This window comes from Tetrao urogallus, assembly GCF_951394365.1.
Source record: "Tetrao urogallus genome assembly, chromosome: 5".
Lineage (NCBI taxonomy): Eukaryota > Metazoa > Chordata > Aves > Galliformes > Phasianidae > Tetrao > Tetrao urogallus.
In genome coordinates this window covers 8,284,781-8,312,488 of record NC_136818.1, presented here as the reverse complement: position 1 = coordinate 8,312,488, position 27,708 = coordinate 8,284,781, and the positions used below count along the sequence as shown (strand labels likewise).

Here is a 27,708-nt window from a genome sequence, read left to right as displayed (position 1 = left end):
TGTCATTAACATCTTATCCTTTTCTACCCCCCAGTGGTTTTGTGATCAGAATTTTAACCCTTAGCTCATTTTTCTCTCTTCCCACCTTTTCTTTTACATCTCAAAAACTTTCACAAGAGAGGAGGAATATCTCAGACCAGCTCACATCATGGTTTTGTCACCATCCGCTCAGGACTTGCCAGCTCCCTGCCCTAGCACAGGCTTAAATCCCAGAGGCTTCCACTGAGTCAAGTTTTCAGCAGGCACTTGCAGAGTTTTCTTCATCATGCACAACTTTTTGCAAAGCTGCCTGTTGCTGAGGTCTCGACACGACACTGAGCTCCATCGGTGTTACAGCTGTGAGGGAAATCCAGTCAGGTTATCCCGGGTGCTTTCTCGTGACATCTTACTACAAATGAGGGAAGAAGAAAGGACACCAGGTTCATTCCTGCTTCTTTAATTAGTAACAGAACAAAAATGTTTGGACTTTTAATGATGGTATTACACAGAAAATATTGGCATGACGTATCGGATGGTTTGTGTCCATGTCGTCCCATTTTATTTCCATGTAAAAATATACATCTGGTACGTAAGATTAAAAAAAATAGATTTTCACAATAAAATAAGTGCTTTGAGCACTAAAAATCCACTTGCAAACTTGAATGCTGTCTTAAATATTTACATTTTCTACCCACACCCCCCTTTCCCCTGGAATGGGCAAACCTCTTTTTATACATATCAACTGTATCTTCTATATAAAACTTTCCCAGAAAAAGGCAAAGAAACACAAACATAACAACACTGTGGCTCAGACAATTCAACTCCCCCAGAATAATAATAATTAAAAAAAAATCCAACTCTTGTCAAAAGAACAATGTTTGTGCTGCAGTCGAGTAATGGAAAGACAATGATTTCTACAACCAGCATCTGCTTTTTAGAGCCAGGACAACATATCAGGAATCGTCACTTGTTTTCTGGCACGTTTCTTTCCCTCACGTTGGATCGCAATTTCTGAGTATGGAAAATACTCAGGTAGACTGCTGATCACTCTGAAAAGTGGCCCAGTTCACCTCCATTTGTCAAGGGGCCACTTTGCCATTAGTCCAAGTGATATCGGATGCATCTTAGAACATCCTGAAGTCCCTTCTTCCAAGGGTGAAAAATTACTGGGGGGGGGGGGGGAAGAAAAGTCCCTTTGGTAAAGCACAAATGAGGGCAGAAGGAGAGACATTCATAGCTCATGGTTAAAAAAGGGACATTGGCAACTAACCCCATGGAGTCAGTTGGGATCAAATGTCACCAGCTTTACGGAGCTGATCTCACATGTTATCATAGATATGATGTTATCATGTTATCATAGTTCAACGCATGTGAGAAAGGCAACAGGCATGACTCAGTAGTCAAGGTCACACCTGCTTACAGGGCAGGTCTCGCTAACAAAACATTTGGAAATTGATGCATCCGAAGACAAAGAAGAAAAAGGCTCTTCTGCAGTTTTCATAGTTCAGTTGAAATGCCCAGAGCAAGTCCTTGGGAAGACATCTCCCACTGCAGGGTTCTTGTCCCATTGAATGCTGAGTGATCTTGCTGAGTATGCCTGCTGAAATCGCTTCAGTGGCAAATTCGTTCTGTCATTTCTTTCTGCATTGAAGGGAAGGAAAAAAAAAAAGAACCAGTCAGTGCAAAACACAGGTTTTGGTGAAGCGATGCGCAAAGCAGTTTGATAGGTATCCAAAAATAATTCAAGGAGGTGGCTGTATGGAGTTCAGAGAGTGTTCTTGTTTCCCATGGTGGCCCTTTTGGGAACCTCTCTGCCCCAGCAGTTCCTTCCTGGCATGCTCCTTGGTCTCAATGTCAAGAGGTTCGTTTTAATGTTGAGAGCAATCCAAGGAAAGGGCTGAAATGTTTGAGCTGCGTGTCCTGACTCAGCAAGGAGCAGACAGAGAAGTGGTGCTGCTCCCAGAGCCTGGGGATGCAAGGTACTCCCAAGAAGTGCTGTCTGTCCTGCAGGTTGTGACAACAGCTCACTGAAGGGGCCTGTGGTTCTGGCAAGGGATCCCATGGCTGCACTGTAATGCAAATGAGTGCTAATAGCAAAGGGCCACAGAAAACCTGGTGGCAACTCACATTTCTGGCCTTCAGTGCTGTTAGCTTGATGTCATTCTCCTGGGGTCTCCTCCTGCTTTGTGATATCCCTAATATATAAGCAAGCCTCTTCAGTTTGAGCAGCTCTTCCAGTAGCCACTCAGGGTCAAACATCCACAGCCAGAATTCCCTCCTCTCACTGTCATTTCCCAAATGCTTCATCTACAAAACCTAGTCCTGAGCTACCAGTGCTGAACATCAGGAGGGACAAGATGACAACAGTAAGCTCTGTGTAAGCTAGCAGGCTGCTTTTCTTTGCCAATCAGATTTTGGGACTGCTGGCAGTGCCAAGGTGCAGCCTTCCTGAGGTAACAGGTCAGAAGGACCACTTTCTGTCTTTGAAAACTGTTTGCCATCTTCAGGACCTTGTCCCAGTTCCCCAGCCCAGCACTGCACTCAGCCCTCTCTGGTTGCAGGTCACCCTCCTGCACACATACAGCACATCATTGCTGAGTGGAAGGAGGTCTCACGGGTGCTTGAGGCTGCTGTATGATGTGGATTCCAAGCAGTGGATATCAAGCAATGGGCACATCAGGAAACAAGATGTACAAAACCAGAGGGAAGTGTGCCTCATTTCCTTGTAATTTAACCCTAGTTGCATCACACAGGAAAATCCGTTCGTCTCAGAATCATCCAGAACCATAAATCATCTCACATTGCATGAGTGTTACTGGCACTGACAGCCTTTTTAGCAATGTCAGCCTCTGCTTTGGCTATTAGCTGCTAATTATTTACATTAACAAGCATCGGTCAAAGGAGATGACACTATTATGGGCCACATATCAATGTTAAAGTTTATCATGAGGAATGGTTATGAGGAATAATAGAGGACACAATGATGCTGAACTGCCATTTTCTGTGGCTGAAGGCCATTGTGATAACATAGGTCACAGTCACACTATATGAAGTAATTAATTAATTAATCTGCTGTTGTCATTCAGGTGTCCCCTGGTTGGATCATCATCCCAGCCTCCCAGATTGCAATCAGAGCAGAGGAGGCAGCAAACTGACCGAGAAAAAAGAAAGCAGGAAAGGAGTTAAAGCATTTAGCACTCAGGGTTAGGTGCATCCGTGGTACTTATAAACAGGCAGCTCATGTTGTGACTTCTCTCAGCTCTTTGTCTTTGAACTCTCCCACGCTGCATTTGGCCCTTTCTGCAGCCCATCCCTTTGCACAGCATACTAATTACTGGGTTCCCTATTACTCTCCCCAACACAACAGGTTTCCATAGGCCAGATTACACTCAACATGGCCTGTGACACACTTGCTTTTCTTACAAAACTGCATATTTTCTAGTTTATATGCCAGGACTGCATATCTCTTCCCCTTACTTCCCCCCTCCGTGCTATGTCCAAGGTCTCTCACTTTCTGCTTGGCTAATTCCTTTAATTGCTTCCCAAGGGAGGCTGCAGTGCAACTCCTGCTAGACCCACATTAGCTGTCTGGAGCTGTATGTCCTGCACAGGGCAGAGTCTGACCCTGCCTGAATTTACCAGAGCTGTGTTCAACCCACTTTGGCATCCTTACCAAAGGCTCCAGCTCCCGATGGTCAACAAGGCTGAACTCCCTGATGAAGTAGTAAAAGTGCTTGTAGCAGGTGTTGACATGAGCCTCAGCACCCATGTTGATGATGCTGTCAAAGTGGTGGATGTAGACATGGACAAAGACACGGAAGAGGCGGGTGAGGATCTTAGTGCAAACTTGCTGGAACTGCTTAGGGAAGGGAACACCTGCAAAGCAGAAGCAAGTTAAAGCCATTAAAACACGAAGAATAATGCCAGTCTTGAGGCTGTAATGTGATTGCACCTGTGCGATGCTCCCTACTGAAATACCCCACCAAGGTGTTCATGCACCAACATATACTTTTGGCTTTGTCTTGTACCAGGACACAATTTATTACTCTCTATTCACATCCTTATCTAGATACATTGTTATGACAGTGAAAATCTCAGAGGTGTAATACAGCCAGTGTCAGGAAACTAAGGAAAATGCAGAAAACCTGGCTTTGAAACCCCTGAATATACTTTTTGGAAGGATGAATGTGAAGCAAGTGGAATTTGTTTTCCTGAAGGTTCTTTCTCCTCCCTCCAGCAATTCAATGCAAATTTGCATAGAGCAAAATAAAATCCTCCCTTCCCACGGTGCTACTTGTCTCCTCCCTTGGCTTCTTACTAATGCAGCACTTAACCTCTTAAAAATCTTTCCAAACAATTCCCAGAGCCAGCTCGCACATCTCTTAGCTAAAAAAAATACAGATGGTAATGAGTTTTCCTCAATAAGCACTGAGCTTATTGTCACAGTACTTGTAACAGAAGATTATCTTCAGTCTGGAGCGATGTCACACTCAGCCTGGTCTCACCTTGCTTTGTGCAGAAGGCACAAGCTTGGGCTGCTTGTGCCATGGGTAGATGGCTTGGATTCATCTTGAGGCAGTTGTGCATCTTGGCTCAGCAGCACACCTACATGGAGAGGGGGCTGAGATTCATGGCCACTGCCCTGCATAACAGTGAGCATCCTGCAGCAGGACAAAACCCATTGGAGTCTTTGACATCACCCTTTAGGATTCTAATAGCTCCTCTTAGGGCTTTCTGCCAGGTCCTTCTCCATGCCACTGATAAAGGATCTGCTTCTGCCCTTACCCTGAGCTATGGGGCTTGCTCCGCATGACTGGTTGATAAGGACAACGAGCAATCTGCTGGGCTTCCCTGCAGCCAGCAAAAACACCATGCTTTATCAAAGGCTTCATTTGAGCTTTCTGCACTGAGAATTTGCTGAGCAATGGAAAGCCCTAATCACCCAGCTGGGGCCTGAAACATGCCATTAGGGTGGCTCCTAAAGACCAGATCTGAAGAACTAGCCATAAAAATATTTCTTTTAATAAAGAAAAACCCATCATGGCAAGTAATTTGTCAGGAGTGCATGTTCCCAGGCCACAGCTGAGGAATGCACGCTGTTCTGAACAGCCTGTCCTGAGACCAAGGATGAGTGGCTGCTGCCAGGAGCTCAGCAAGGTGCCAGCAGGCAGGGAGTGATCCACGTGCTCTCTCCAGTTTGTCACTGTCCTCTGCCTGATACCTCCTCCTCTCAAAGCAGGCACTGGTCTTGTATGGAGATGCACAGCAGCTACAGGAGCTGCTAAGCCATCTTACTCCTAATGATGAAACGATATCATGAATGATATCACTGGGCTGCCAAGACCTAACAGTACCCTTCTGGACTACCCATTGCTGTGGCTTCAAATGAACCCAGCAGTATCACCCAGCTCCTGGGGCGTGCAGCTGAGCTGCTCTTCCTTGTGTCCATCACAAGGTGTCAGTGTGTGCACGCCCTCTGCAGACGTGGCCCAGCCGCGTTGGCGACTGGCCGCCAGCGTAGTAACCAATGGACTCCAGCAGGTCACCTCTTAGCCTACCATGCTGCAACATCACCACTGCTACGGTCCTTATGGCCCAGTGGAACGCAAGGGACTGGTTGGGGCTCTTTCTCCCCACATCACCTCTCTTGAACACATGAAGCATGTGGCCAGGACTGTCAGGCCCTGCTTTCCCTCCCCATGTTGCAGCCACATCTGCTTCTCTTGTGACACTCTGCTCCAGGAACCTGAGGATGTGCTGTGAGCATCTACCATGGGGAAACATGGGCTGGGAGAGAGGTCAGTGGCACAGCTAGACATGTACAATCTAGGAAAGGCAACAAAGTTAGTAAAGGGTCTTGAGCACAACTCTTACGGAGAGCAGCTGGGGGAACTGGGACTGTTCAGACTGCAGAAAACTCCACAACTCCCTGAAAGGAGGTTGTGATGAGATTGGTAGGTCAGCCTCTTCTCCCATGTAACAGCAATAGGATGAGAATAATGGTCTGAAGTTGCATCAGGGAAGGTTCAGGTCAGATATTAGGAAAAATTTCCCTCTCAGAAAGAGCAGTGATGCACTGGCACAGCTGCCCAGGGAAGTGGTGGAGTCCATTCCTGGAAGTGTTCAAGGACTGTGGAGACGTGGCATTGAGGGTCATGGTCAGCAGGCATGCTGGGGATGGGTTAACAGTCTGACTAGATTATCTTAGAGGTCTGTTCCTTAATGATTCTATGATTGTAACTCAGATCATCTCCAACTATAACCTCTCCAGAGGGTTCCAGACAAGAGCCAGCCACCCAACCCCTGCCAGATGCATACACCTTCCTCCAGCTGAAATACTTGAAACACGGTCAGTGGGAATCAACCACATCCTGAGTCCCTTCTCCAACATTTCAGTCTCTTCTCTTTTCCATCCTCTGGGTTTTCTGAAGAAAGTCTCTCCTTCACCCTATGCACGTGCAGACCTCAGTCCGCGGCCCACTACAGTGAGGAGGCTGCTGGCCCTCCTCTTTCTGCACAGCAGAAATGGTACCAACATGAGCTGAGCAGAGCAGCGATGCAAAGCACAGAGCATCACAAGTGCTGGGAGCCAGAGCAAGAGCTGTAAATACAGCAGGTTCTATTTCATCAAGGCACTGGTGAGCAATGTGACTCACTGCCCTAGAATGAATTAGCACCTTCAGTTTATCTTGGATGTTTTCCTTGAAACCCAAGGTGTGATTTAATACTCAGAGAAGCCTGTTTTCCACACTCTGTGCCGATCACTTCAAAACATAAGGAAGTCATGTGGGACTGTGGGGAAAAGGAAATGAAAAGCGTCTGCACTTACGGGAAGGGAATACGAGTGGGCCTTGGATCCTCCTCACCATCTCTCACCCCCAGCCCTCGTGCACAAGCCAATTGCATTTTTTCACGATGAAACAGTGCTGTGAAACTATTTTGCTTCTTTACAATTGTATTTTTCCCTTTCCAAAAGCAGTAATTCAATGAGCTGCGTGATGGATTATTGTTGTTAATATTATTTCCAACATCCAGTCTGGTCTCTGGATTCTCTGGATTGTTCCATGATTCGTCTTTTCCTAAAAATAAGCCCTCAAATGCAATTTGAAATTAATAGTATGATGGCAGCTGCAAGCTGGTGTGGCATTAATTTTGGAACAAAACAGGGAGAAAATAAAAGACAAACTGAGTTAAAAACAGCCAGTTGAGAAAACTGCAATAATTAGCTGAATTCTGAACATTTTTCTCTTGTTATAGAGAGAAAGAATTATGCATCAAGTTTTCTCTGCTTTTATCATTGTTTTGGGAATATGTGTGAACAGCAGAGTCTAAGCATAGAAGAGTTTTCCAAGAACCATCCCAGAGCCTCCTGCAAGTGATGTTCCTTCCAGCCACAGACAGGCTTGGCAGAGAGTACGGGGCGTTTCCAATGCTGGTTTTCATCCAAACCCCACGTCTGTGCTCATTTAAAAATGGAGAGGTTTCAGCATACGCGTCAGTGCTGACATAGCCCTGCAGACTCCATCCACCACAGTCTCCTCCCCATGTGTTACCAAAGGCCGTGACTCTGGGTGCTGGGCATGCTCCCACTGAGACACTGAATGAAACTGAAGGTGACTTCTGCCAGCAGGCTCCTGAATTCACAGTAATTACTGGGGATGGTGCTATTGTACAGGTGGTAATCTGCTCACGAAGAGGTCTATTGACATAGTTTTACCAGCTGCTAAAAAATATGCCTGCAGAATCACTTATTCTTATCCCTCCACGGGAACAATGCTTATTCTGCATGTAGTAGGGTTTTGTTGTTTTTTTCAGCCCAGCTATGTTGGTTGGGAGAGCGGAAATGAGCACTAGAACATGCTAACTGATACGGGTCATCTGGAGGAGCTGGAGAAGATTTATGACAGCCACGCTCCTCCCGTCCAGGAAGCTGTCTCATCATGACCAGCAGACAGACAGTTTTCCTTCCAAAGGATTTGTAAAGCAAAGCCTTTCAGTGGGATTGAGCCCTGTGGGTGGATTTCCCTGGGGATGAGGAAGATGCCCAATCTCCTCCACCTTTCTGTCTCTGTCTCTGCTCGTTTCCAGCTGAGCCTCTGAACCCAGCATGAGAGATTTTCCCACTCTGACCCCCAAAACACCTCTCCCTTGGCTGCCAGTAGTACTATGACTGAGTCCCACTGAATCATGCGCTGCTCCAGGTTTTGTGGCTTTAGTGGGACAAGGATGCTGAGGTTAGCCCAGACAGTGTTAGCAAGTTTGGGTCACACTTGGCATTTCTAAAAAAAGGTTTGATTTGTCTGTGGTCAGGTGGCCTTAGCAGAGAAATCTTTGTCTTGGAACAGCTGCATTGCAGATGGCAAGGATGGAAATCAGCGGTGTGCCTGGGGCATTGTCCTCAAACCCTGCAACCCTCCCTGCTACATGGCGCCATGAAATGTGAGTCCAGCTAAGTTCTCTTATACAAATGACAGCCAAGGTAATGGAGCACACCAGCAAGGAGGCTGAAGTCACTCAGGGATGCACAAAGATGCTTGAAGAATGGACTAGTAATGGCTTTGGAAAAGGAAAGATGTGTTTGTGCAACCAGAACAGCCCCCCTTACTGAAGGGGAGAGGTGATAGCTTTCTTTCACCAGAACCCACTGGCCAGCACCCCAGCTCCAGCCCCTGAACATCACCCCAAAAATACAAGAAAGCAGCTTAGCAGAAAGGGAAGTGTCAATCACTACAGCTCCTGGACAAAGCAGGTAATCAGCAGAGCTCTTAGGATTGTAAAGCTCAGCAATACCAACAGCTGAGGTGCACCAACAGCTTGGAAAATTACACGCGTTACAACAACAGCCTCCTGTAGAATCACAGCACACTCACCTATTCTGGTGGGGAAGATGTCCTCGTTGTTAATGAGCATCTCAATCCAGTCCATCAGCATACACATGTACTGTGGGGCTGACAGCTTGGTTGGCTTCTTGTACTTGCTATCGTCCTGCCACCTGTACTCATACTTGAGCCCACCCGACATGATGGGGCAGCTCTTCTCCGTGCAGTACTCCGACATGGTGCCGTAGATGAGGTTGATGCGGTTGAAGAAGTCCACCACGTGCACAGCTATCCAGTCATTGATGCTCTCGCCAGGAGGCAGCTGTACCACAGCCTTTAGGTCCAGCCCTGATTTGAGGGAGGCCTGAGCCTTCTTGTACAGCTCGAAGCGCTGTGTGCCGGGCTCAAACTTCTTCCGGGGGCGGAAGGTTTTGTCTTTGTTGAAGACTTGCTTCAGACACAGTGCCATCATGGGTTGGCCCAGCCAGCGTGAGAGCACCAGGGTTAGCACTGAGGATCTTCAGGGTTGGAGGTATCTGAGAGGAGGAGACAAATTTTGGTCATCTGTACACCTGGACCAAGATGAGATAGCACCGGGATGCTGGGAGCCAGCTTCTTATCTCCAGGGCTTTTGTCCAGAACTACTGCAATGAAGTACAATGAAGTATGATATGAACAGCACTCGCCTACCTGTGACCTTTCCTTCCTGGCGAAGGGGCTGTGCCTCTTTCCCACAAAAATAGCCCCAGTGCCATAGGGACAACACTGTGACTGCAGCTGGCTTCTGGTTCACACAGCCCCAGCACCCGGATCAATGGGAAAAGGGGGGATTCTTGTTATCGTTCTGCCTGCGTGTTTGTTCAGAAGAACAAAACCCACAGCCAAAGAAGGAAAACAGCGTCCAAGCACACCAGAACCAGGATGTGACACAATGCACGGGAGCCAGTGCTGCCAGCGCTCCCCATGGCGCTCCGATTCCACAGCACCCCGGGAACAGGGGATGTGACCTGGAAGTCACCGCTCAGCAGTGCTGAGGTCATCCCTTCCTGAGGCTGCCAGTGCAGATGGGGTCTGCAGCATTTCCTTTTTTTCCTTCCTGAAGCTCCGGTGGAAATCCCGTGCTCTTGGACAGGTTGAAACGTGCACGTGCCCTGTGCCCCTCTGCAACATTAATAATGGGAGAGCAAGGCCACAGTGAGCTCAACGCCCTGCTGAAATTTGGGGAGGCAAAAGACCCCAGGCAGCCTCCCCCAGGGAGGAAGAGTTAAAGGAAAAAAGAAAAAGGTTCAGAGAAAGGGGAAGTGATTTACCCAAAGTCACGAGTGGGAGGGAACGGCGTCCAAGTGAAGCTTGGATGCGTGTTCGTCATTAAAAAGGCATCTCTTAGTCAAAAGCTCGCTGTATGAACTCTGCTTTGTGAACTCTGTCGCAAGCCAAAAGCAAATCCTGTTTTATCCAGTAGAGATCAACCAACCACCTTGCTGGAGGAGCCTGGGCTCCCCCCAGTCTCTCTCCAGGACACAGGAGCTGTTCTGTGGGACTTTCCACATGGCAGCAGGGGAGAGCCCTGCCGGGTGCCACCAGAGGCCAGTGGGGACAAACCACAGCCTTCCCCACAAATACAGTGATGCGTTGCCACCATCACAGAGCTTGGGAGAACAACTCAGTTATCCCTGCATTACGCTGCACCGATGCTTTGAAACATCAATGAAACATCAATTAAAAAAAAAAAAATCAAAACACAGAGTAAGAACCCTGCTAAACACCTGCCAGATGTTTTCCTACTGTGCATCTGTTAGCTGTTCCCAGGAGTAAGGGAGCAGTACCCAGTGCTGCCCAAATGCAGAGCAGACCCATCCCCAGGCTCGCTGCAGCTAGGCACAGCTGGATAATGAGAGTGGTTTTGCTCCTGGGATCCCTGCCAGCTTCGCTACTGAATTACTGAGCCATTTAAAGGCCTTGTGAATCCGTACTGGAATCAGGGAGAAAAACGTTCTCCAGAAATTCAATTTAACGCAAAGCCAAGAACACATCCTGGGATTTACAACCAAAAGGAGCAGGCGGAGGCACCGTGCCAGGAACCAGATTCTTTCCTAACCTCTCTCCAAAGCTCCCACTGCACAGGGTCTGATGGGCAGGAAAATCCACTTGAGGCACAGGGAGCTGCAGGAGGCCAAGAGTGGGGCTTTCAAGGTACAGTCCTGCAATAGGAGCGCTGGGCGAGCTGAGGCAGCAGTTCCTGCTGTATGCTGGCACGCCTCCCACTGCCGAGGGCCCTGGATGGGTGCCTGCAGCTCCCACCTTCCGTTCCCATGTGCAAAATCAAAGCTCCCCCCCAAGCAGCCCTGGCATGGCTGCAGCCCGCTTTGCTGTGCTGCCTTTCCCATAGCGGGGCGGTGCTGGCACCCACAGCCACGCACTAAGGGCTCTGGGAGCCAAGTCTGCACAGGGTTAAACTGTGGGGCTGAGCTGCTGCAGGATGGCAGCAGGCAGGGACATGCGAAATCCTGATTTCCTAGAGGGCTGGCAGGTCTGGGGGAGAAAGGAAACGAACTGGATAGGAGGGAAGTGAGTTCACGGTCAAAGGCAGCCGCTAGTTCCAAATCTGAGGAGGATTTCGTTTCTTTCGTTTTAGGGTTTTTGTGTTGTTTTATTTTTTAAAAATCATTTGAAATCCACACAACGCTGCCAAACAAAGGCTTTGTTTTAAATTAAGAACAACACTGAACAGTCTGTTTAGAAACTAGCAAAACAAAAGAGTGGAAAAAAAGCAAAGCAGGGAGAGGAGCTTCCTCTGCCTACCGCAATCAGTCCCACCAGTCTGAGCAAAGCCACCGGGTCAGACCTGCCTTTGTGACCCCAGATTGGCTTCAATCTGGAAAGCAGTGGGGAGGAGTGGTTGGGGCAGTGCTGAGCTCTGGGCTACAGCAGAGATAGTGCTACACTCTCTGCCCCAGTTTCCCCAGTTTCAAAAGTAATTTCTCCCTCCTGAAGGACCACCTGATATTAAGGGCTGCAAAAGCCAAGAGTTGGCTTCAGAGGAGAGAAAGTACTTTGTGAGTGCCCCTAGTGATTATTACTGACCAGGGTCAATGCTAACAAGGAGAAAGGCACTGACACTGCACCTCCAGCTGGCAGTGGGTCCGATGCCCAAACCAGCCCTGGATCCGGCCCGAGACGCTTACACACTTGCACAAACATCTGCCTTGGAACCACAGGAGCTGTCAGCAAAGTGCTGTGAGCCATGCTGGGGAGTACGAGGAGTCGGCTCAGCACCATGTAGCAAAGCTGTGGTTCAAAGCTGCCCACCCCACATATCCTGCTGTGCTTCCCCAGGTGCTCCCCCAAAGGCTGGACTCCCCCTTGGTGCTGGGGGGGATTGCCTTCTCTGCTCTGTGGGCAGTCCCTCTTGCCACGTCCCTGCATGGCAAGCCTGGCGTCAGGGAAGTGAGCCAGAGCCCTGAGACAGACAGACAGCCTCCAGCTGCCTGCTGGCCAGGGGCTCTGCTGGCTTTTTGCTGCAGAGGAGTCTTTTTTCACAGAACTATTAAGGTTAGAAAAGACCTCTAAGACCATCTAGTTTAATCATCACCACCACGCCCACTAAAGCACGTCCTTAAAACTCAGTTTTCAGCTTGTCCTGGAGCAGCTGTGCAAGTGGGGCTTCTCGGTGGTGGCCTTGCAGAAATGCCCCACAGCCCAACCCGGCCTGCCCTGAGCATCCCTCACAATGCAGGTGACACAACCCTGAAATCCAGCCTGGGGCTGACAGCATGTGGTGGCCCAGTCTGGTTTTAGAGGCAGAGAGGTTGGTTTTAAGGGTTTAAATACAGGAGGAAGATGCTGGGGGCATGGCTTCAGAGCTCTGGTCCCTCTCGCTCTCCTCACGCTTCCTGCTGGAGCCAAGTCCCAGCTGGGCTGGCCATGAGAAACAGGGGTTCTTGGCAGCTGATCCCAAATATAACCCAAACGATAAAACATTCCAGGAAACAAGCCAAAATGAGATGCTGGGAGAGGGATCGAGGGCCAGCACGCCAGACAGTGGGACTGCAGAGTCCCACCAGCCCCAACACAGAGTTAATCCGTGTGCTTCTGATATTCTCTAGGAAAGCCCCCAGCATCTATTTCTAGAGGGACCAACTCCCAAAGGAGGCTCAGTTCCCTATACTGTTGCTTCTCCCAGCTCTGCTGACACTCGGAAATCCCCACCTCATGCAAAGCAGACCCAGCACAATTTCACTAAGAGGACACACAGCCCTCTCATCCAATCCCCCCCCCCATGTCCCAAACCACAGCCAATCAAAGTCTCATCTCTCCAATGGTGGGACACCTTGCACACTTTGGGGGTGATGCTGTTTGGGGTACCTTGTTCTTGGTGCTGCTGCCGACAGGGACTTGCTTGTAGCCAAGGTAAGTCCTGAGGGTGATGGTTCCATCATCAGAGCCGCAGTCCCAAGTGCCGGAACTCCAGAAAGACGATTGGAAGGACACGAGCCAGCTGCTGGAAGTGCATCCCCACAGCTTTCTCTACCCAAAACTTCCTGCCCTCCACTGGACAATGCCAAAGCCACCTCCAGGATTGCCACCAGCCCTGGGATGATGGTTGACCAGCCAAAACCCTGGGCTCCCTGCTCACTTCCAGCTATCTGCGCTAACCCACAGCTGTAAACCGGGATCCCTCAGCATTTACATGCTCGCAGACAAACTGGGACACCCACAGAACAGGGAAGAGCTCCTGCAAGCACCCATTTTGCTTCTCTTGGGTTTGCCCAACCTGCAGTAAAAGCACCCCAGGAGCATCCTTAGGAATGCAGGAAACACAGCACCAGCTGGGACACCGATGCTACTCCTTTTTCCAGCCCCAGCACTCACCTCATCCTCAGCACGCCTGGCTGCCAGCACACAATCCCGCTGCACTTTCTGCGCTTACTGAGGGGAAAAAAAAAAAGAAAGAAAAAAAAATTCAAAATAAAAGCCCAGAATCTGGCAGGACGCCCTGCAGCACAGAGAGCAGCCGCACGCTGACTGAGGTTTTGGTTGCAGAAAGCGGGGGCTGAGGGTTTTTCTCCTGCCAGTGATGTCACATCCTGACCCTGCCGGAGCCACAGCTGTCCCTGGGACACGCCGGCAGGCTGCCCTCCTGCAGCTGAGCACACGCTGGTATGTGCACGTTCGTGCAAACATCTCTCCCCACTTGGCACATTGCAGGGTTGAGTGCCAAGATGGGCTGGATGCCTTCCAAAGGGAAAAAAAAAAAAAATAATGAGAGAGAGAGAGAGAAAGAAAGAGAAAGGAAAAATGAAAAAACCCATTTCCAGAGAGTCCACAGAGAAAACTAACTTCAGTTGGGCTATGAAGCACATCATTGGCATGGGGCTGCAGCACCCCTTCCCTGCAGTTGGGTTCTCAATCACAGATCTGACTTGGAGTCACGAGGATCAGAGCCAGCCTTTAAAGAGCAAGTCACCTGCAGACATCCCTGGTCACCAGAAGGATGAGGCTAAGGGCAGCTTGGGGCTGGGTGGCAGCTGGGGACACAGCGAGGATGTGTAGGGTTCACCTGTGGTTGTGATTCAGTCTAGCTAGGGGCATAGAACCGGCATCCATTGCAGCATGAGTTTGTGTAGAAAAGGTGACATTTGGAGGTGAAACAAGAAGTTATGACTTTAAGTTGCACCAGAGAAGGTTAAGGTTGTGTGTTAGGAACAATTTCTTCTCCAAGATAAACTGGTACAGGCTGCCCAGGAAGGTGGTGGGGTCACCATGGGAATGTGGCACTGAAGGACATGGTCAGAGGGCACGATGGCGTGGGCTGGGGTTGGACTGAGTGATCTTAAACGTCTCTTCCATCCTCAGTGATTCTACGATTCCTCCCCAAGGACACAGTGGGCACCAGAGTCCATGCTTATCCCCGAGCGATACAGAGAACCATAACACAGAACATCCCAGGAGCTTGTGACTGAGAGGCTGGACATCATGTCTGCAGAGTAAGATAAAGCTCCCAGGGCTTTGCGATGGACAGCACAGATCCCACAGGGAACCCACAACCATGATTTACACCCAAGCGAAACAGAGACAGAGCCAAAACACTGGTAGGCAGGCAGCAGCCAAAGGAGAGGGGCCAGGGGCAAAGCCCATCTTCCTGAAGGGGCATTTGTCTGCTGCAGAGGAAGGAAGAGGGCGGCCTGGCCCCGCTCACGCAGGCAGGTGCACTGCTGAATTTATCAGGGGGAAGGAAGTGGGGAAGGAAGTGGGCCCAGAGCGCTGGTGGCTCCAGGAGACCCACGGGAGGCCGTGGGAAGAGGCCGGCACTGCAGTAGGGCCTCATGCCAGGACACAGCTGCACAGGAGCAGGGCAGCGTGCCTCCAAGAGACGTCACAACGTGGCACCAGGCCATTCACGTCTCCTGGAGCTTTCCCTTCTTGAGGCTGCACAGCCCCAGCCCTCAGCATGCCCTCATAGGGTAGGTGTTCCATCCCGCCCTATGTGGCCCTCCTCTGGAGGCATTCCAAGCGATCCATGTCTCTCCCACACTGAGGAAAGCTACTGCTGGGTTTACTCTGGCCTTGCACCCTTGCCAACGCAGCTCACCTAGGATGCAAGGCTAGGGGAACCTCCAGTGTAACTCAGTACAGCCCATCATATTCTCAGTGCTAGCTCACACAAGAGAAGCCTGGGCATCTTAGCATTTGTCAGTACCAAATTCACTGATTTAACAAAGCTGAGAAGACAGGCATTGTAAATTGTGTGCTGGTACCTCAGAATGAGGAAACATCTTCCCTCTAGTGGTTGAAACTGACTGTGCAGAACAAGATTCATTTTCATCAGCTCTTAGGCTCAGTGCTGATCATAAATGTATTTTTCAATAGCAGAGTTTGTGGCTTCCTGGAGAAAACACAGGGACAACACTTCCAGGGGCTGCATCAGCAGAAGTTCTCAGCAGAAGACCTGGAAATATCACCCAGGAGGTTGTGCAGCATTCAGCCTTCAGCTATCTTCATACCACTGCATGCACACACCTGCCTGGCTCTTGGCTTGTCTGCTGGCTGGGGACACGCAACACAACGCTAGATCATCAGCTGCATGCCAAGTGATTTAACCCTGACACAAGGAAGGAACGTGTTGTGGTGTACACATCAAATCTCAAGAAAATACCCAAAGAAAAAAAGCTCTTGCTCTTTTCATTGGAATCAGTTGATTGATTCCACCTTTTCAAGGGCCAGAAAAGGCACTCGCCCCATCCTCCTGGCAGAATAACTGCAAGTGGTGTGATCAGCTTTGCCTTTTCAAGTAGGGTCTTATTTAATAACACTCCCAGTACACGCAATGCTTCCCCTTCTGTATTTTGCCATGATTGCCTTAAGTCCTCAGAGAAGTACTGAGCTGGTGACTAATAACTTGGAAAAAAAACCTCAAAGGTAGTGACTGCTTCCAGCCTCATTCCAGAGACTGGTCTTTGAGCTCACAGGCAACTTGGGTGTAGATCTGAAATCCTAGAATTTCACTCCTGTTGCCAATTACTCATCCAGGGATGTTAGATTACACCTCTATTAAAAATGAATCCAGCATCTTTGACTTCTTCAAAGCAGGAAGTGAATAATGAATCAAAATTGCCCATATTTCAGCTAAGAGAAAACGATAAATGGAGCATGAATGCTGTAAAACAGAAGTAGAAATGCTCTTCAATGCTGTTCAGGTTATAACAGCCCCATCCACACTTCCCATGCTATGCAGACACTCACAGACCCAACCTGAGCAGAAACAGAAAGAGTGCAATAGTAGGGAGCAGCACCCCCTACTCACAGCACAGCCCGGGGTAAAGTTTTACTTCTTCTAGAAGCATCTTTTATTTCCCTGAATGGACAACAGTTCACATTAACGCGTACAGATCACTGCCAGAACTGAGCTCAGTGATGAAATCTCACTATCTACCTTCAGCACGCAGCTGAGCATTGCTCTCATCCAAAGAATGGGCTGAGAACACATGGCGTGACAAGTAGCTACACTAGCAAACACATTGTGTAACTCATCAAACCTGTATTGGGTCACAGTTAAGGACAGCCCCAAAAGTTGCTCTTCTTCTGACAGACAAGTGGCTCATCCTTCATGCCTCTGCTTCCTTGGCAAAGGAGGATGCACTGGCTGCCTCTGCTGGGGACGAAAGCAAGAGAAGCTGAAAGCACAAATGCTTTGGGATCTTTCTGTTGAAAGCAGGTTTAAAAAAACCTACCCTGCTGCAGACCATGAAGCCAGGTTCCTACAAACACTGCTGTGTTAAAGCAGCTGCACATATTCACACCAGTTGTCATTTAGCAACTGGGTGGTGGCTCTCTTATTATGCCATTTCATCACAGATAGCAGCTTTCCTGATATGGGGACAGGAGCTATTTTCTTTTTTGTCTCTTTAAATACCATGTGTACAGTTGGCTGTGTAGGTGCCAGCCTGAGAAAAATCACTCCAAAAAGCATGTGGTAATTCCTCTTCACTACTCAAAAATATGCAGAAATAAAAACAAGGTTTTCCTATTCCTCAAGCAAAACGTCTCTAAGAAACCCAACGAGATGAAATGAATATATCAATTAAGAAGCAAAACACTCCCAGAACAAATCCAAGCACTTTGTTCTTCAGCCCTGAAAAAGGCACGGGCCTTGCTACACATCTGCACAAGGAACCTCACACACAAAATAACAATGAGGAGTCTGTTTTAGACCATCAGACCTATTCTTTTTTCTTGATAGACAAGTCTGTATAAATTCCTCACAGATGAAAAGCACTAGACCATGCAATTATAATGGCAGAGGGCATTTTAAATGCATTTACAGAGAAGAAACATTGTTTGCTCTCCCTCTTGATGTCTACACACTTCATTACAGAGCTGCCCTTCTGACATTTCAGATTTCAAAATAAAATACAGCATGCAGCATAAATCAGAGATGAGAGAATGGCTCATTCTGACACAGTTATGCCAAAGTGCAGTGCTTCAGTCCAGCAATTAGTTAGCACTGCCCAAACGACCCAAGTCCTCATCTTGCATCAGTGCCAGACCCACTTGATGACCACAATCCCAACATGTTTCCAGATCCCTTTTGTAGCCAACTCAAGTTCACAAAACAAGAGATGGGAAGCACCCCAGACGAGAGCCCCCCGCCTGCTGCTGGCTCCTTCACTCGCAGGTCAGGCCCTATGACTGGTCAGAAACCTGATTAGGTCTCAGGGCCTTTCCAAGGCCGCTGTGCTCAAGCTTTGCTATAACTGACATGTATTTAAATTCGCTGGATCTGTGGTTGAAGGTCTCCACTAATTCATAGGTCTCAGAACAATCCGTTGCGTAGAAGAGCTGCACCTGATTTGCCAAGCACTGTGCTTCGTGGACCGCCTGCAAGTTAAAATGAAGAATTTGTCACTGCTGAGTGTTGCCATTTCCCACTGAAAAAGATTCTTTGGGGGCTGAAAGGCTGCAGTCCTACCCACTGTCTTCACAAATCATCTCACTCCTGTTCCTGACCTACTCAGGCCCTCGAGCACTGTGCCTACAAATGAGCCTCCTGCAGAACCTGTACCTCAGAGGTCAAACATGCACCACACCTTTCACGGCCCTCACCCACTATAAGGCAGCAGAGATTCAAAGCCTCACCTCTCTCTTCTTACAGCTGATTTACTTTGCAAAATTTGCCCACTGAGACACAACAGGGCAAATGTATTACCACATAGTTTCAGAAATGATGCAAGTGGGTCAAATTAGAGATAGGGTGCTTTGGTTATTATCTTGTTCTACCACTCTAATCTCTAGAGCCATATTATTACAGATATGCAAAAAACAGTACAACCACACATAGGAGAAAGAGCAGAGGCACCCAAGAGCTCAATGCAAAGCTCTGGGGATCTCTTGCTTTGATTAATTCTACTAGTCCAAGTGTTCAGAACGCTGATTTAACTTTGGCAGGTGGCGACCACTTCCATCTGCTTCCATTAACAAGATCAGAAATATTTCTGACTTTTCCTAATGTTTCACAAAAATAAACTATAATCACCAGAGCAAGAAAAAATAATGCATGAACTGCAAACACCAGACAGCCAAAGACAGCTAATTTCCTTCTAAGTTCCCCTAGATCACTAAACAGATTAGATTAAAGAAATCTAGTACTATTTGAGAAAGGATCTTTTTAAGACTAATTTGTTTTCAGTTCACAGAAACATAGAAGGGACCATTAGAGGCCATCTGGTCTAACTCCCCTGCAAAGAACAGGGACACCTACAGCTTCATCAGGTGCTCAGAGCCCTGTCCAGCCTCACCTTGAGTGTGGCCAGAGATGCAGCATCCATTACATCTCTGGGCAACTATAGGAGAACAAGCAGTATAAAATGAGGGAAGTCAATGAGCACTTTTCTCTTACCAAGAACTTGGAATCCATTTCTGCAGTCATTAGTACTATTCCTTTCTCCTCCTGCAACTCAGGATAATGGTACAAGACCAACTGGCTAGGAGCAGCTTCACCTTGAGTCTGAAGGGAGGAAAGAAACCTGTTGGTATCCCACAAAGAACTTCAGCTTTACAGCACATTTTTGGGATTGATTTTACATATAATACTTTTGAGTATTAGCTGCTATGGAGACTGTCATTTTTCAGGGCTTAAGGGTCAGTTCTAATTATTTCTGGTACTTACAGAAAACAAGCAATTTGAAGAGTTTGAGTTTTTCTTAACCAAAAACCACTCTCAAAATAATCTGCAATTTGTAGGAAGACACTACCTTTCATAGCATCTACTGGTATTCTAAACAGTTTGTGCAGACAACTCTAAAATGCTTGGCTCTTCTTTCTGTTCTGAGACTGCTCGATTTCTACCCCATTCTCTCTTAGAAGAAAGAGACACAGTACCATAAATTTACTGAATACCCATAATTCAGGGCAGTTTTTCACTGATAACTGTTTTCAAGTCAAGCTACACAACGTGTTCATCAAATTATTCAGTAACAATTATATATATTTCTGGTCCCCAAGCCATCTTTAAACTTGTAATGGTAACTACTCACCTGAATGTTTATTAGAGAAGTAAAGTGAAGTTCTGTTCCTGACCACTGCCCCACAAAGAACTCATAGCCTTCTTTTCTTGGCAAAGCATACAGAAACTGCAGAGAAGGGATAAAAAAAATAAGACTCCTGTTCATAGAACAAAATAAATCCCAGTGTCATACTGGCCTCCAACATAAACTCTTAAGAGAGCCACAACAGAAAATCAACTACATTGAGACATATTGTTATCAGTATTATATGAGACAAAGGAAAGGGCTGTAGAGAGCATTCACACTGACCTGCCAGCTTGCTTCTAAAAAATTAACAGTATTAGAAATGGTCACAAATCAGATGAGGAACATTCAGAGTTGCCAATCCTGTACAGTTACCTTATTACCTGTTCCAGAACAAGAGGCAAGCATTTTCTCTTTGAGACTTAGAGTCTGCTTGGCTCCACGGGGCTGAGACTTGGTCATTTTCCCACACCAAGAGGAAGGACAGTGTAGAAGCAGGAAACAAGCAGGATGCTTGACTAAACGCCAATGGACTGTACAGAAACATACTCAAAACTGTAACTAACTTCCTAAGCTCCACATAGCTCAGGAATCCAGACATATTTGATCTTGGCAAACAGAACACACAGGACCAAGCCATCAATCTGATGAAGTTACTCAATCAGACCTACGATGTCACAAAGCCTAGCTATCCTCCGATTCAATGAAGCAGTGAAGGATTTAATTTCTAGCTTAGCAAGTGCAATCTGCACAAAGCCTATGCTTCACTGCACAAATTACTGTAAAAACACAGTACTTTCACCAGAAAACAATACTAATCAGCAGCACGTGGTACGAAACTGAAGAAACATTCTCTTGTTAGCTGTTCCTATCCTCTGCAGTTCAACTTTTTCAAAGCAACAGGAATTCTCTAATTGAGGCTTACAAGATACCTACCAGCCCCCATGAGAAGCACTGAACTCCAATCTCAAGAATCCTCAGTATTTTATGCATTGTTGTGCTGTCATACACATATAGCACAACCCACTGAATATTTACTCTATGTATGTAACAAAGGATTCAACTACACCCAACTCCCCACTTCCTTCCCTTGTCACAACCCTTGAATTACAATGCTCTGTAAAGGAACTTACAGAGAACACCATTATTTATTGTAGCTCTCCCTTAAAAATATTTCTACTTTTATTTACTGTCAGGAAGCAAACCTAAGATGAAACAGGAAGCATTAACATCAACTGTGAGACAAGAGAACTCACGTTCTCTATGTAGATGCAGTCTAATGCCATGATGATGTGTAGCTACAGCTAATACTTCTTCCAGATTAAAACATGGGCACTTGAAATATTAAGGAAAGATACAGAAGAACATCAATGAAGCTGGCCTACACAAAACTGCATGGAAGAGGATTAACCACAAGACACCAGTTACTGGAAACCAGATGCATGCTGCTATTTTTACAGTAAGAGTGGTGAGGCACTGGCATAGGTTGCCCTGAGAGGTGGTGGATGCCCTCACCCCTGGAAGCATTCAAGGTCAGGCTGGACTGGGCTCTGAGCACCTGATGGAGCAGTGGGTGTCCCTGTTCACTGTAGGAGAGTTGGACTAAAAGGTCTTTAAAGGTTCCTTCCAACTTACACAGTTCCGTGATTCTATGAAATCATTCCTTGGGAGATTCTGTGCTTACATTTCTGAACTCTACCCCTCTTTTTCAATCTACACACCTGACACTTGGATCAACCTTTCAGTATACCTGAATAGCCACTGCTTTTATCTGAACGCCGTGACAAATACTTGCACGCCTACATTTTACTTAGTGAGCCAATACGATGCATATGAACAAAGGAGGGTCAAAAGTTTATGAATTAGGCTTTAGACAGGAGAAATGCATTACAACTATACATCACCACACTGTGGATCTCTGCCAGACGTACCGATGGACACTTCTGGGCTCTCTTCCATATTAAATCAAACTTCTCTGCCTTTTGGGAAAGAGAAAAATTATTTTTTCGTAACAAGGCTGTGGACGCAGTTGCTACTCAGTATCATTTCACTGAACTTGACAGAGCACAATTCCCCAACTTCCACCCACAGAAAGTCTCACCGTGGAAACAGTTAACAACAAATGCACAGAAAATTACATGAGTGCTTCATTACCTAAATGTCATTGGTACCCTGCTTGTACAATACTGTCTCTAAGAGGCAGCAGGAAACTTCAGTGGAGGCAGGAGGCCATGCTTTAGGCTTACGTTGTGTCCTTCTTAGCAAGTGTGGCATCAACAGTTGAGCAAGATGATGCATTCTGGGCCCCAAACGATGGATTTTACATTACTGTTCTCAAGTACTAAAAAACAGATTATTTATCCAGATACTCACTGCTTCAGTTTGTATTCAAACCACAAACATACTTGGTTTGGTGAAACCCAGCCATCTCATTCACACGTCTTCTGTGCTCCCCCAAATCTTTTGCCAGCTCTCTTCCTACCAGCATCTTGTGTTAATACCTACTCTAAGGTGCTCAGGAAAGAAAACACATGCTACCCATCAACACCAAATTCCTCCATCTGCGCTCTTGAGCACTTCAAAATTATGTGACGCCTTCCTTCCAGCCAACAAAAAAAACTTCTGGCAGAAGACATAGCTTTTTTCCCCTCAATAACACCACAAACTAATTCCCATTGTGCCTACAATATGCTTTGCATTATAGCTTTAAAAAGCTCCCAGAGCTTCTCTAAAGCAGCACAACAAGGAACAGTGACCCCACTCATGAAGGCCTACACCACCTCAAGTCTGTCCCCAAAATGAAACCAACCAACAAACACAACAAGCTTTCAGGTTAATGCAGAATAAGAGCAATTAACAGCTGGTAAAGTTATCAGGAATAAGAAATATGATCTTATCACAGGAAGCACCACAACATTTTCAATGAATAACAGCGCTGCCAGTAACTTTAATAGCATGGAACTGTCATAATTAAGTACAAGTTTATTAGACAAGCACTTTAACACTGCCTTGTTAAAAGTACAAGTCTGTGCTGCAGGGAAGAAAGCAAAGAGAAGGGAAATCTTGAGAAAAAAATTATGTGAAGATACAAATGCTACAAAAAAAGGATACTACAGCCTTGCAAAGAATGTTGGTTACTGTAGACAAAAAGGTTGGAAATTCAATCCAGGTGTGCAGAAAGAAGTACGAGCTTTGACAACAACCAACAGGAGGGGAAAATAGTAAGATAAATGCTTTCAGAAACAAAGGCCTTTATTCAATGAAAGCAGTAACTCTTCCTGGCAAGAAAGTTTTTCTTGAAACCTCATTTTCTTTCGCTGAGGGACTACTTACAGGAATAACAGCATAAACTGTATCTTTTGCAGAGAAGTACTGATTCCAAATCTGTAAGAAACAAAGGAAATCATCTACAATTAAAAAGCAAGCATCTAGCAGGTATGTTAAATGCTTTAAAAAGAACTGCATTTGTCAACTAAGCTTCGTCAGCACTCTGAGGGGGCATTTTTCAGCCAAGTCTGACTGACATCATAATAAAAGATAAAAGGGAACAGTGCAAATTAAAAAGACAGTAAGGAGAATAACTTGATTCACACTGTTCTTAGAACAAATGCACCCTCCTCCTTCTAACCCCAACCACCTTTAGTTTGAGTACAAATCTCCTGCATGACAAAAAACACAAGTGAAGTTAGAAGATGGGTAAAGCTTTGCTTATGTTCCTGCAAAACAGACACAGCATAATCCATACGAGCTACTGCCAGGATTCCCCTCTCACAGGGGCTTGCTGATCCCAACTAAACAGCTCCACATTAAATAGCTGTGAGTCGCAGCAGTGATACTTTCTGAGCGATCAAACACATGGTAAGTCACCTCATATATACACACACACACACGTGCTTAATATCATTATTAAGCACAGATGTGGAGCAAACTCCATGCCATTTAAACCCATTACCTGCTTTATTTCCTCTGCTGATTTCTCTTTCACCATCTCAAGGTTAAGAATTGAATCAAGTGTCTGCAAGACAAAGCATATGGCATCTGGCACAGTGACAGTTCTCTGATTCAAGTGAGATTTCAGAATGAATGGATGCAATTACAGAGAACAAAATCCAACAAGAGCGACTTAATCCAATTTGCAATCTTAGTTCTCTGAATTGCCATAGAAACTACTAAGCTTAACCAGTAACATGCTGAAAATTGGATTCATACACTGAAGCACAACACGAGAGATTCTGTCAGGACAGAGAATATGCTTCACTCCAGTTCTGCAGATCTCCAAAGCACTGGAAAAATGATCTGCAGCCTTTCCCCTTCACCCATCTCACACGTGCTTTGCTGGCAGCTTTACAAAGAAAGCTTGCCAAAATACAAGAAAGTTAAAGAGAATAAAGCCATACTCCTGTCCCTCTTCTGGCTGAACTTTGGAAATATATTTAAAGTCTGTGGAGGTAGCTTAACCCTTCTGATTTATTACTGGGAGCTTTGAGATTCCTTGGCTAGCAGGAACGTGCAGGACGTCAGGGAGAAAGGATGGGATAATAAAAACAGACTGCCAGGAGCTTCAAGACTTGAACACAATCCCAATAGTAAATGAATCCCAATAGTAAATGAACATCTGCTAATGAAGTGCACTGCGAGGAAGAGTAGTTGCACCTCAGATCTCTTGGCTGAAGCACTGGTGGTAACAATATGCCAAATTAACATTTACCCTTCACTTGCTAGCACATGATCCAGCACTTGGGTTCATTTTCCTTACCTTATCTCGTGTGAATCCTCCCTTTGACATCCCTGTGCTCAGGCCTTCTGCCTAGAAGAAAACATCATTCTTTAATTTTCTTACAGCTGCAGTACCACTTATTTGCCCTGCCTGCCATGCACATCATGTCTGCTGACATCTCCTGAGTATGAGCTCCATTTCAAGATGCCTACAGATTGCTCCAGTGCATTTTATTGCAATAAACTACTGATTTGGAGAAGCAACAAGAAGAACAAAAACATGAATTATGAATCAGGTGATTAGGGAAGATTTGTTAAGGCAAAGTATTACTCATTTTGGATCCAATATTACTGAACTGTTGTTGCTTTCATTTGCACTGTTAAGGTAGGAAAAGACATCTAAAATCATCCAGTTCAACCCCAAGCTATGCCACCATGCCCACAGACGGTGTCTCTCAGTGCCACATCTGGAACACCTCCAGGGACAGTGACTCCATCACCTCCCTGGGCATCCTGTGCCAGTGCATCACTGCCCTTTCTGAGAAGAAATTGTTCCTAATATCCAACCTGAACCTCCCCTGGTGCAACTCTCTCAAGCCTCCTCTTTTCCAGACTGAACAATCCTATTTCCTCAGCTGCTCCCCATAACATTAGTCCTCCAGACCCCTGACAGCTCCATTACCCTTCTGTGCAAGCTGATGCTTGATCTAGCCAAACTAATCTGGAACTCATTAAACACCTAAAAAAGCCCTTAAGCTCAGAAACTACAGGCTGAAAAACCAGCAGAACAATGCTGGAATCATATTCTTAGCCATTAGAGAGCAAGACCTGGGGCTCCTTTCCAGCAGGAATGTTGTGTTTGCAGCTTTCTATTGATCCTCCATCAATAGCAAAGGTATGGAATCACAGCATCATTAAGGTTGGAAAAAACCTCCGAGATCATAGAATCATAGAATCATAGAATCACTAAGGTTGGAAAAGACCTAGAAGATCACCCAGTCCAACCGTTCACCTATTCCCAATAGCTCCTACTAAACCATGTCCCTCAACGCAACATCCAGTCTTTCCTTGAACACCCCCAGGGTCGGTGATTCCACCACCTCCCTGGGCAGTCCATTCCAGTGCCTGACCACCCTTTCTGAAAAGTAATACTTCCTCATGTCCAGCCTGAATTTCCCCTGGCGTAGCTTGAAACCATTCCCCCTGGTCCTATCACTAATGACACGAGAGAAGAGGCCGACCCCCAGCTCACTACAGCCTCCCTTCAGGAAGTTATAGAGAGCAATAAGGTCTCCCCTGAGCCTCCTCTTCTCCAGGCTGAACATTCCCAGCTCCTTCAGCCTCTCCTCATATGGCCTGTGTTCCAGACCCCTCACCAGCTTCGTTGCCCTTCTTTGAACACGCTCCAGGGCCTCAATATCTTTCTTGCAGTGAGGGGCCCAAAACTGGACACAGTACTCGAGGTGCGGCCTGACGAGTGCTGAATATAGGGGAACAATCACCTCTCTGCTCCTGCTTGCAACACTGTTTCTGATGCAAGCCAGGATGCCATTGGCCTTCTTGGCCACCTGGGCACACTGTCGGCTCATGTTCAGCCGAGCATCAATCAATACCCCCAGGTCCATTTCCTCTACGCAGTCCTCCAGCCACACCGCCCCAAGCCTGTAGCGTCGCCTGGGGTTGTTGTGGCCGAAGTGCAGGACCCGGCATTTGGCCTTGTTGAAACTCATCCCATTGGCTCCAGCCCAGCCCTCCAGCCTGTCCAGATCCCTCTGTAGGGCGTCGCTACCCCCAGGCAGATCCACGCTTCCAGCCAATTTGGTGTCATCTGCGAATTTACTGAGGGTGCACTCGATGCCCTCATCGAGGTCATCTATAAAGATATTGAAGAGGACAGGCCCCAGCACCGACCCCTGCGGAACACCACTCACGACCGGTCGCCAGCTGGATTTGACTCCATTCACCACCACTCTCTGCGCCCGGCCCTCCAGCCAGCTCCTTACCCAGCCAAGAGTGTACCCATCCAAGCCTCTGACTGCCAGCTTCTGCAGGAGAATGCTGTGGGAGACAGTGTCAAAGGCTTTGCTGAAGTCTAGGTAGACCACATCAACAGCCTTTCCTTCATCCACCAGATGGGTCACTAGATCATAGAAGGAGATCAGGTTGGTCAAACAGGACCTGCCCTTCATGAACCCATGCTAAGATCACCTGCTCCAAGTGCCCACCTACCGCCAAACCACATTCCTTAGTGCTACATCTACGGGTTCTTGACCAGCTCCACGGACCTCCCAGTGACTCCACCTCCCGGGCTGTACTGGATGGTCTTACGGTCTTTTCCAGCCTTAACGATGCACTCACTGATTCTATCAATTACAAGGAAAACCAGCCTTGCCTTTTCTTCCATGCGTCTGACAAACTCTGACTGCTCCGACCACCCCACGGGCTGCTTTTTCACTTCGTTTCTTTTTTCCATCCGGGATTCAAACACATCCGGATTGGACCTAAATCAGAAAAGAGACCATCAACAGCGCCAGGCGATTCACCCCGTTCCGCCAGCCCCATCCCTCCCTTCCTCCCCAACCTGCGCAGCTCCTGGATCTTATGCCGGTATTTCCCGTAGAAGGGATTCTCCTCCAACACCTCCTCCCCCGATCCCGTCACCCTCCGGCATTGCGGGGCCGTCGCCCCCCGGCACGGCGGGGCCAGCAGCCCGAGCGGGCGCAGCGCGGCGCGGCTCCGCATGGCGATCCCCAGCCCCCAGCCCTGTCCCAGCGGCCCGGCCATGGCGCCGCCGCCGCCGCTCCCGTTCCGCCCGCAGCAGCGCTCCGCCCGCCCCTGGCGCCCCGCCGTTCCGTTCCGCTGCCGAATGAACGAGAGAGGCGAACGTTACGAATGAGCTTTTATTGAGATAAAGTTACATGAGAAAAGCGCGTGGCGTTCGGGAGCTACAAGCCAGCTCGCACGGACCCGGGAAGCCGTCGTACGTTAGCGAAACGAGTACAGCACAGCAGCGAGCCTTCGGTAAACTCAAAATACAAAGCGGTCCCTATGCGGGAGTCACCAAAAAATAACAACGCAAGGTGGAAATGACACCGAGCATCAGAGCATAGGAGCGGCACGGCGCTCCCGCTGCAGCCTGGGCACGGCCATCCCGCAGCACCAGCACG

The 27,708-nt window shown here is 47.4% G+C and overlaps 2 protein-coding genes across 2 annotated transcripts; both read right to left on the bottom strand.

The window, feature by feature from the left end:
* Positions 1–1,590: 1,590 nt before the first annotated feature.
* On the bottom strand, positions 1,591–9,267 carry MOB3C (MOB kinase activator 3C; the record flags this gene model as incomplete). The annotated part of the gene is made up of 3 exons (XM_079536199.1): positions 1,591–1,620; positions 3,653–3,855; positions 8,850–9,267. 3 exons carry the CDS (start codon positions 9,265–9,267, stop codon positions 1,591–1,593), a joined length of 651 nt encoding a protein of 216 aa, XP_079392325.1.
* An 8,338-nt stretch (positions 9,268–17,605) lies between these two features.
* ATPAF1 (ATP synthase mitochondrial F1 complex assembly factor 1) lies at positions 17,606–27,325 on the bottom strand (the record flags this gene model as incomplete). Its single annotated transcript, XM_079536130.1, has 9 exons — positions 17,606–18,176; positions 19,195–19,302; positions 19,832–19,927; positions 21,757–21,804; positions 23,159–23,209; positions 23,778–23,840; positions 24,582–24,632; positions 26,934–27,042; positions 27,123–27,325. The coding sequence occupies 9 exons, from the start codon at positions 27,323–27,325 to the stop codon at positions 17,982–17,984; spliced, it is 924 nt and encodes a 307-aa protein (XP_079392256.1). The 3' UTR covers positions 17,606–17,981.
* Between the last annotated feature and the right edge of the window lie 383 nt (positions 27,326–27,708).